Source organism: Ruditapes philippinarum, unplaced genomic scaffold (assembly GCF_026571515.1).
Source record: "Ruditapes philippinarum isolate M1 unplaced genomic scaffold, ASM2657151v2 ctg3788_1_1_1_1, whole genome shotgun sequence".
Lineage (NCBI taxonomy): Eukaryota > Metazoa > Mollusca > Bivalvia > Venerida > Veneridae > Ruditapes > Ruditapes philippinarum.
In genome coordinates, this window is record NW_026865627.1 from 64,928 (window position 1) to 76,162 (window position 11,235).

Here is an 11,235-nt window from a genome sequence, read left to right on the forward strand (position 1 = left end):
ATGGAACTAAAGTTATGCTTCGGAAACTGTTTTCAGTATTAAGGTAATTGTGACCTTCACCTTTGACCTTGTGACCCCAAAATCAATAGGGTTCTCCTACCCAATATGGGCAATCATCCTATGAAGTTTGAATATTGTGGGTCAAATGGAGACTGTTTTCAATTTTAAGGTAATTGTGACCTTGACCTTTGACCTTTTGACCCCAAAATCAATAGGGGTCTTCTACCCAATATGGACAATAATCCTATGAAGTTTGAATATTGTGGGCCAAATGGAACTTAAGTTATGCTCCGGAAACTGTTTTCAGTATCAAGGTAATAGTGATCTTGACCTTTGACCTTTTGACCCCAAAATTAATAGGGGTCTTCTACCCAATATGGACAATCATCCTATGAAGTTTGAACATTGTGGGCCAAATGGAACATAAGTTATGCTCTGGAAACCAAATTGCTAACGGACGGACGGACAAACAGACGAACGCCAGGGGGTTTAACATAATATGCCCTTTCAGGCATATAAAAATGGGTACTTTTCAGTTTCAGTTCATTATTTCCCAAGCAGTTGTACATATTAAACTCAAATTTAACAAATGGATATGTCATAGAAATACGCTGGTCAGGTTCAAATTTGGTCGTGGTATGATGATTTCTGACAGAGTTATCCCTCTTAAACGTTGGAAAAAATTAAAAAATTTCAGTTTCTGCACTCTAACTTTTGTGGAGATGCATGTTGTCATTATCTCGGTTACAAAAAACACAGAACTTGAAAGACTTCATGCAGCTGCTGTCTGCAGTTATTATGATGACAATAATTTTTTATCAACTGATATAAAATATATATATAATAAGTAATGCATCTACCACAAACATATATTTACATGAACTACGAGTGTTGAACGATGAATTTTACACAAACAAGCTATGTTAAAGTTTTCATTAAAAAATTGACATAGTATTTTGGTTGAAATTTACCATTCAAAAGTAAAGATTTTGGTCTTAAAGACATAAAGTCAAGAATAACGATGGTTTGCAATGTACTGCTTAAATTGTATATTTCATATACATTGTAGAAGGTAAAATAAGACAGAAATATCAACATGCACTTTTCAACAAAGCAGTATTTTGTCAAGGCGTGTAGATTTTCAAATGTACACACAACTTGTTGTCGGTTTTTTAAAATGTACACACAATTTTGTTATACATGTATTGTAATTTACTTCTGAATCTTGTTTGACTTAATTATTGGGAGCACTGTGTTTATTTTGCCAAGAAACATTAGTCCAGATTATGTTCGTTTACTCAATTAAGATAATTAAGCATTGCTCATTCTTTATTATAACACTCTCAATCTCCATCATTTCTTGTTTTTCATTGTTTTCCCTATAAGCTTTAAGTTTTTGTGATCTATTACTACTGAAGCACTGGCTAGAATTTCGTAATCCTCACTGATTCCAACCTTTTGCAACCATTTCGATGATTTAACCTCGCCTGTTTCGACGTTGATCATGAAATTACCTTTTATTGGAGAATTTCTTTTCAGAACAATTTGTTCTTCATCAACATTATCATCATTTTCAACTTCTTTACCCCCAAAAACATAAAGCTCATTTTGTTGCAAACTTATTCCAAAATTGACACGTTTGAAATTTGGAATGGAAGATATGATCGTTGTTTCCCCACTTTCCAACAAAACACTTACCACATCACCATCAGAAGTAACAACAAAAGCAGTTGACCCTCTGACTAAAGCTCGGGACCAGATACATGGCTTTGGCAAATTTCCAAAGATAGTACCCTCCTTTTTCTGTGTGTCGTAAACTTGTATGCATTGAGCAGCTTCATTGTCTTCAAGTCTTCCACCAAAAATATAGATCTTGTTGTTGAAGTAGATAGATGAGGCATTCACAACAGCTGCCATTATATAACCATCAAAATTCCAAGCGTTACTGTCAATATTGTACAGCCAGACTTGAGCGTTTAAGTCAATTGATGATCTGCCGCCTATAACATACAGACATCCATCTGTTGCACATACAGTATGTCCCTTTAGTGCCACATCCATGTCCCGCTGCGGTTCCCAATTATGGCTCATACCCTCGTATTGCCAAAGCTTGCTTCCACGAATTCCTTTCTCTACTTCAGTCAATACAAACACTGACTGTTCATGTACACAGCATGAAAATACCCCATGTTCCATTCTATCGAAGTCGAAAGAAAATCTTTTATCAATATTTAGACACCATGCTTTGTTAGAACAAACAGCAAATCCTTTCATATCTTTTCTTTCGATTGTTGCCACACCATCAGAACAACCATTTTCCCTGGCAAGTAGGAGTGTAACTTGTCTTTTTTCATGGCACTCTCTGAATTTAAGCTCAATATCACCATGAATACCAGGATGTCTTTTGTATTTGACTGCTTCTTGTAGAAGTGTGGATGCTCTATCGCTTTGCCTAACTACTGGATCAAAAACAATTTCTTCCATAAATACATCAGGGTCGATTTCTGTCAAACAACATTCTCTTAAAAGTTCCACAATAAACTCCTTTCTCTTTTCTAGGTCAAAATAAATCCAATTTTTAATTGCAGACCACACAATATCCTCACGTTTCACATGTATAGACTCATCTTTGATAATGGCTAAAAAGTCCTTAAACTCGACTGACACAAGGATACTGTCTAATACTATTTCCTCAAAGTGTTCTTTAATGAACCTATATCCCAACCAGATTAAATCATCACACAAGATCTGTCTCCCTAGTTTCCATCTCAGTATGCAGTTACCTGTGTCCATTGTTCTACCATAATACTTCAGACAAATATCTCTCAAAAATGGCATCTGAAAACGTCCAGAAAGTTTTAACAAATCTGACATTTCATCCTCGGATGGTTTCTCAAGAGGATTAACATTTCCTTCAGGATACAAAATTTGCATGACTGTTTGAAAGGAGTCTGGGTTTACCTCATCTAAAACAACTTTGTTCTGTTCTGTCTCTTTCATACCTGAAGTAAACATTGCTTTAAAGTAGTCTGACATTGCGGCAAGGACTACTTTATGGCAGCGGAATGATTTCTCACCAACTTCGACAGTAAAATCTGTACAAGTATCTTCTTGTCTTAATTCGACGATACCTTTGTGTATTTGTTTGGACAATGCCTGCCAATCTATTATCTCATTTCCTTTTCTGAATGCCATCCTGCAAGTAAAAAGTAAGAACATTAAATACTACTTAAACACAATTATAGAAAAAATAACAGATAATTTATAATACATAAATTGAATTAAATTGTATTAAATTTAGATCATTATCATTCTGATAAGACAAAGCCAAAAAGCCAATAACAGCAATAATGGATGTAGTCAGCAATAAATATCTGACTAAGCTTATGATATGTATGTAATGCTGGATCAACTGGGTTTTGGGGGGTGTTGTTGTTGTTTTTTATTTGTTTTTGGTTTTTTTTATTCTATTTATTATATCTTTTTAAAGTCTATTCGTGAGTGATATGGAAAAGGTGCAATATCTCTAATGCCGTTAGCACAGATTAAAGAAGTATCGAATAAATTCAATAAAAGTATCAATTATCCCAAAGGACAAGAAAAATTATAACAACACTGAAATAAGTACAGGACATATTTTTAGAGCTCCCAGATTTTATTACTGACATTTGCTAAGACTGTCATTTTGTTCAATGTTATTTACTGATCAGTGATTATGATAAGTATTCCCTATTTATTTTTTTCAAATCCAATGGACAAAATGTTACTTTTTATATCTAACTGTGCATTGGAATACAAATACAATACACTCGAAAGCGTCTGAATTTCTGAAAAAGACAGCAAATGACAGGGCCGGTCATTATTTAAAGGGGGTCACCATACTTTGCAAAGGTCATTTTTATTTGTTTGGGTTGTCAGACCAAACAAATAATGGTAGCGAAATTTCAGAGTCTAATGCTGTTAATTGCAAATGCCTAAAGTAGTCCATTTTTTTTAAGCGGTTCCTTCCCTTTATATGTACACTAACGCTGAAAAATTCAGGGGAGATCAATGCGTAAAGATTGTCAAATGACAGGCGCATTAATTTTCAAGCAAAGTAGTTCCCGAATGGTCGAAGATTTCTAATATTGTTTCATTCTTTATAGATATACATGCTTACAGTAAGCTCCATGATTATTTACATCTGTGTTAAACAACAGGTTTAGCGTCGAAATAATAAGAGTTACAAACCCTAATTTAGAATAATATGGTTTTCTTCAGGTCGATAACATATAACTTCACCGTGGCCAAGGGGTTTGCACGCTCGTTTATGAATCGAGAGGTCTGGAGTTCAAATCCAGTTGAGGCAACTCATTTTTTTTTAAATTTTTAAGTCAAATAAACATCATTGAATTGACTATCAGTGTTGCAATTAGTCTTATAGCCAATTTACTACAGTTAAAACACTGGAAAGCATTGGTGGCACTTTACAAAAACAAATTGGTTTATAATCTCACAACCTTCACCTTTCTGACATTCTGAGACCCAAACAAATTCAGCACCTTCTGTGCTTTGATTCTTTGATTGCATTGACCAGAGGGAAAAGGGGGACATAATGTTATGACCAGTGATGCCAAGTCAATAATAATTATCCTTTAATATATATATATATGTGGGGGATGGGGGTCATGACTCTATCACAGGCATTCAGGGGCATTTTTCTTGCCAATAATGGTCAAATTATCATAAAATAATCTCCCCTTGATTATCATATATTACATATAGAAAACGTGTGCTGAAAAGGAAGTTTGTTCTTGATGATCAAGGGGGATTAACGCCTGTGAACTGGCTTCCTTTGATTTTCAATGCAAATAATAATTTCTGTAGTCTGTGAGTATGATCACGGTTTTAACAGTGTTTAATTAATGCTGTGGTATTATTTATTATGCAATAACGAAAGAGGAAGTACTTTGTACTTCGACTTTAAAATCCTTATTATTGCTTATTACTTTTGGGGGAGTTTCTAAGCAAGGAACAAACAATAAACTGATTTCTCTAACACGCGTATTCAAGCACATATCCAGCAAACAACTTACATAATTTGTTATATGTACCAGTTTTTCTACTAGAATAAGATACAGAAAGTTAACAGAACAAGCACTTTGGACTTTGCCATTTACCTTTTCGGAAAACGGTGGACTGTAATATGTACACTGTGTGTAATTAAGTTATTTTTAGCGCAATTTCGCACGAGTTACTGGATATTGAGTACTTTAAACACTCACGTTATTATTGTTAGATCTATAATGTGAAGATTACAAATTAAAGATCTGTCTGGGGATGAAAAGAACTATATGATCTATGTTACTTTTCCCGCCAACAGACTGTTACAATCACTTACAACATGTTACAACAAGTTATACATCAATCATTGAAAATTTTCATTGAGTTTGGAAAACCAGAGATGAAGATGCCATCTATGCATTTGAAAAAAAACTAAATAGAACTTATCCGTTAACTGTTTTAGCCATAGAAACATTTGCACATTGCTCGTTGACAACAGCTTCGGGAATTCTAACATAAAAGATGAGCATATGATCATGCATAAATAACGAAAATAACATCATTACATTTTTTTTTACCTTAGATAAAGTTAAGATTCCAGGCATATGATACACTAAACATAGGCTAACGTCGTAGAACTTTAAACATGTATTTCTTTTATAACTACTTGTCCTGTCACCAAAATGCCTACGAACAAATCCATGGTGATTTTAGTGCGTTTTAGACGATTAATTGGTACATATATGTATGTATAGGCAGCCGAATCTGTCAAAATAGGAATGACGTCAATTTGGGCGACTTACAAACATTACAATACAAATTAACCATGCAAAAATATTTGATATAATTCTTATTAATGCTGGTGTCTATATTATACATGTATGAGGGTTTATTTTTTTATTATACCTTGATATGGTCATTATTTCTAGCCTAATCCACTCGGAGTGAACGGTTCCACCCATGTTAGATTTTTTCCTGCTGTCAAACCGTTGAAAGGGTAGGGGTAAGAAGACCTCGCACGTGCAAAAGTATATGTTGATGTCTGTTTGACAAGTCTACATGTATTTAGTTGTACTATTTAATACAGTCAGTTACATGATGTAATTATCTCGTCGTCATTGCAACCAAGCAAAATACTATTTGTCTAAAATGGCTTCAATAATATAGTTCGTTTGTCTTGATCAAATTTTCAACAACAAAAAAAATCAGTGATATAAGTGAGAATACAATTGTAACGTTTTAAGGCACACAAACCCTGTCGGTGAAAAGCTAGCTCTTGTATGCCTTAAAAACGTTACATTTGGTGGCCAGTGTGGGGATGTAGACAACTGCCAGACCGGAGTTGCCCTACCCATAGATTTCTCAGGCCAAGTCTCGGGACGAGACTTCTCGGAGGGGAAAGTAATGTAACGACGTTGGTAGAACGTCATATAATGAGCATCACAATATGCGAAAACAAAAGATGATGACTTCACATAAAGGATAGTATCAAATATATAAGGGCATAAACCACGTAATCTCGGTGGTGAGCTAGCTTTTCACCGACAGGGTTTGTGTGCCTAAAAACGTTACACAATACAGAGGATATTGAATGAGTGAAAGTTCAATACTGAATTTATTGCACGAGTTGAATAAAATTATATCGTGCGAGCCTCTGGCGAGCATATTATTTTATTCAACGAGTGCAATAAATTCAGTAATGAACTTACACGAATTTAATATTCTATTTATCACATACCCATAATAAAGACCGTTTAAAGTGAAATAAGAGTCATTTTCTGTTGACGCGCCTTAATTTGTAGAACGCTAACATTTAGCGCGTCTTTACACTATGTTTGCATAAAGCTAACGACGTCACGTCAAAATATATGCACGGCCGTGCAATACCATATTTACGGAGTCGCAAAATCGGCACGGGTGTGTGATAAACATGTATACTTTATAAATTCCAGTAATAAATTTACGGGCATTTGTGTGATAGAAAACGAATAAAACAAAAGGGAGAAATACCCTTCTGTGCACCAATTTATTATTAAATACTGTTTTATCACAGAAATATGAATTAAATATTAAGTGATTCCTTTTAATAAGGGATCAGAAATTAACATTTAAAACTGGCCCAGCAAATAAACACATACACAGTTAGGGACATAATATAGCGGGACAAGCGGCTGGAGATGTAAAACGATTAGTAAAATATCGCTCTTTTTGTCAGTCCTAAACATTTTGCCTATAAGGTGAAATTCCGACCCCGCAACATGCATTTTGTGTTTGTCATGTACGTGGTATTGAAGTTCCTTATTTTATCTTTTACTTATTTTGTGGTTCCGGAACACCTAATCGAATACTGCTAAAGGATACTTGTTGCCTTCTTTTCAAATTTGTCTTTTGGCGCTAAGTACCCGTTGCATGCAGGCTTCATAACCTCCGATGCCCTTTCACGATTCCATTTTAGTGTCGCACTTTTTTTCTTTTTTTTGTTTCTAAGGGCAAACGCATTCTTTACCAGGGACCACCCGCCGGTTTTCATGAAATGAAACGAACGCGGATGTTTCTAAATTTACATTTGCATGTTTATTTAAAATGTTGAATTATGCTTAAGCCGGTGCAAGTTTTTCAAATAGATAATTTTATAGACCATGACCGGTGTTACGGGGTATAGACGGTACCTTGCAAATACCACTTCCGTACATGAACAGGCTCAGTCAAACCTAGCCTACAACATTTTAAAATTTCCCGTTTAGAGCGTTTAAGGGATTCCATTTAGAACTAACTATTTTCAAATGTACGTAACAGAGAGCTGTGACCAGGTACACGTCTTAACTGGGACTTCAAATACCTTAAATTCCAGGTCTTTAAGTGCACTAAGCTATCTGCTGCAAAAAACAATGATTTTTTTAAATAATGTTTCCAAAATACTCCTGTGAATATGAAAAAATATGTCTACTTGTAATGTCTAAAACTATTTTATTCCGGAACATTTTATTTAGTCAATGATTTTTAGTACATAACTTACTTGAATCAATTAACATACATTAATATAAATTGCATATGGTCTAAAATAATATACATATAGATATTATTTGGACGAAAATGAAGAGGAGCGAAAAGTTTGAGTACGAATTAAAATGTTAGTTTGGTTGGTGTCTGGTGGATTTTACTTTGATGAACACAGTCCAAAGATCATCAATATTTTGACAGATCATTGTTTACATTTCATCAAAACATAAACAAAAGAAATCATGGATCAAAAGACGTTTGTCCCTTCGGGCAACTTAAGCTCATTTGAGATTATTCATTTGTTAAATAAAAAACGGAAGGAAACAATAACAATTCCACCGATCACATTTGCTCCAAATCCGACCCCAGGCACACTCGTACCTGCTCTGAAACCAAGAGTTGAGCTAGGATTGACTATAACATACATTTCATTGTATGGTGTCCTGTTTTCCATGGTATATTTACAGTTATGGATGATCTGGTATTACAGACATAAACGATTTAGTTATCAAACTGTGTTCTTGTTTTTAGCACTGATTTGGAGTGGACTACGTGTGTCTCTGTTCTCATTTTACTTCAATGACTGTGCAAGAGTGAATTTTTTCCCACTGTTCTTATACTGGTTGATGTTTTGCTTTCCAGTATGCCTGCAGTTTGTGATTCTATGTTTACTGGTTTTATTTTTTGTGCAGGTAAGAAAATTAATTGTAGTTATAGTCTATATATAAAATGATTGTCATATATCTAGGGTGACGACAATATGCATGCTGCCTAAGGAACAGTTCTGCAAATGAGATGGCTAACACATTTCCTGTTTTATCACACACCCGTGCCGATTTTGCGACTCCGTAAAAATGGTATTGCACGGCCGTGCATATATTTTGACGTGACGCTCTTAGTGTTATACAAACATAGTGTAAAGACGCACTAAATGTTAGCGTTATACTACAGGCGCGTCAATGAAAAATGACTCTTATTTAACTTTAAACAGTTTTAATTTTGGGTATGTGATAAATAGAATATTAGATTTGTGTAAGTTCATTACTGAATTTATTGCACTTGTTGAATAAAATAATATTATGCTCGCCAGAGGCTCGCATAATATAATTTTATTCAACTCGTGCAATAAATTTAGTATTGAACTTACACTCATTCAATATCCTCTATTTATTGATCAAATGAACAGTTCAACCATGACTCCTCTCTGTATTAACTTATCGTTTCGAGAAGGAGTAAATACTGTAATATGAATTCACTTAGAGCTAAGCTATAACATAATATGATCGGACCTAGTAATAGATTGTCTTGGTTAAATTTGGTCCTTCATCTGGTGCCAGATGTTACATGGTGATAAAAAATGTGCAGATTACTTAGTTGAAATTGAAAATGTTTGTTGAAAATGTTTGTTCTGCATCTTCATCGGCATTATTTATGCATGTCAAGGTTCATTACACTGGCTCCCAAGTGAACTTTTAAAAAAAAAGTTATATTTGAAAATAATTTCATTATCTCTTAATCACTTTAATGAACACATAATAATTTTTTTTTTTAATTTAAAGTGAACACATATATGAGCCGTGTCACGACAAAACCAACATAATGGGTTTGCGACCAGCATGGATCCAGACCAGCCTGCACATCTGTGCAGTCTGATCAGGATCCATGCTGTTTGCTTACAAACCCTATAACAAGTAGAGAAACTGATAGCGAACAGCATGGATCCTGATCAGACTGCATGGATGCGCAGGCTGGTCTGGTTCCATGCTGGTCGGAAACCCATTATGTTGGTTTTGTCGTGACACGGCTCATATGAACCTTAAAGCTGCTGATTTTTCAGAAGGATTTGCCCAGCTGTGAATTTGGGAATTCCATTAAAAGGTCAAGGGATTTCAATGACAAAATACATTTTTTTTTAAATATTACATACAGTATGCTATAGGACCTGGTGAGAATGCATGTTTAGTTCCAACAGGTAAATACTTAAAGCAGTACCATTATTTTGATGCAAAGCTTCAATGCATTTAAGTTATACCCATTTTGGAATCTAACACCATCACTTACTAACAGAAGTAGAAGTATTATCATGTAATTTTTGATGCCCATGCATGGCTGGACTAAAAATAGTCTAAACTGTCATATTTTCAGTCAAGAAAGACTGAGAGAATCTTAAAGAAGTTGTAACTAAATGGACAACACACCCCAAAAATGTTTTAAAGGGGAGTGAGTAGTGACTTAGCGGTTAAAGTGTCTGCCTTTCAACCATGAGGGATCTGTGGTTGTGGTTCAGAGGTTCTTTTGAGTATTATTTTACATATTATGTGTGATAAATGACTGATTTTTCAGTATTTACACTGTAACTGCATGTTTAGTCAACGGTAAAGATTAAAGAGTACATTATTTTGATGCAAAGTTAACCTTTTGAATCAACACATCACTTACTAAAGAAGTAAATTTATACGTGATTTGTGATGCCATGCAGTCTGACTAAAATAGTCTAAACTGTCATTTTGTCAAGAAGACTAGAGAATCTAAAGAAGTTGTAACTAATGGACAAACCCAAAATGTTTTAAGGTGATAGTGACTTAGCGTTAAAGGCTGCTTTCACATGAGATCTGGTTCAGGTCTTTTGAGTCTTTAACAGTGTCCTCATATTAAGACACTATTAGTTCCAGAAAGGGGTTCCTAGATTAATTCAAATAAGCTATAAGCCTTTTTCACAATTACCCTTAATATACTAATTTATTTTTGTATAAAAACTGCTCACACAAGTGTATATTAACGGAAAATAAAACATGTGTATATTAATGGAAAATAAAACATGGATTAACAGATAAAGTCAGTTAAGCATGAGAAATTGTTGCATGTTTTTTAACTTGCATGAATCAGAGCATCATTTAAAAATACATTTAAAAATAGCTGACTGTAATGACAACCCTAAGTAATTTTATTTAATTATCAAAACACAAGAGTTAAATAACACCGCAGTAGCATGTGTAAACTTAAGCATGATGAATTTGTAGGGTTTTTTTTACATAGAAAAAACAAATAATTAAACACAGAATTACCAAATTAGATGTGCATTTACATAGATCTGCAGAAACCCTTTAAGCTTTAATTAATCCTTGACCTTGTGGCTAAGGTTTTAAGTGTGTCCTCATGCTTCTGCAGATTAAGTGGCAGCAAAAAGGCATG

At 34.4% G+C, this 11,235-nt stretch overlaps 2 protein-coding genes across 2 annotated transcripts; one reads left to right on the forward strand and one right to left on the reverse strand.

Annotated features, from left to right (window-relative positions):
• Positions 1-921: 921 nt before the first annotated feature.
• Positions 922-5,165, reverse strand: LOC132729824 (kelch-like protein 25). The gene is made up of 2 exons (XM_060715652.1): positions 5,076-5,165; positions 922-3,196 (listed from the first exon to the last, which is right to left on the reverse strand). Coding segments are annotated over exons 1-2 (1,845 nt in total). The 5' UTR covers positions 5,078-5,165; the 3' UTR covers positions 922-1,353.
• Positions 5,166-8,153: 2,988 nt separating this feature from the next.
• Positions 8,154-8,737, forward strand: LOC132729828 (G protein-coupled receptor 137Ba-like; the record flags this gene model as incomplete). The annotated part of the gene is given in 1 exon segment (XM_060715655.1): positions 8,154-8,737. A coding segment is annotated over 1 exon segment (452 nt), but the record flags the coding sequence as incomplete, so codon positions are not given.
• Between the last annotated feature and the right edge of the window lie 2,498 nt (positions 8,738-11,235).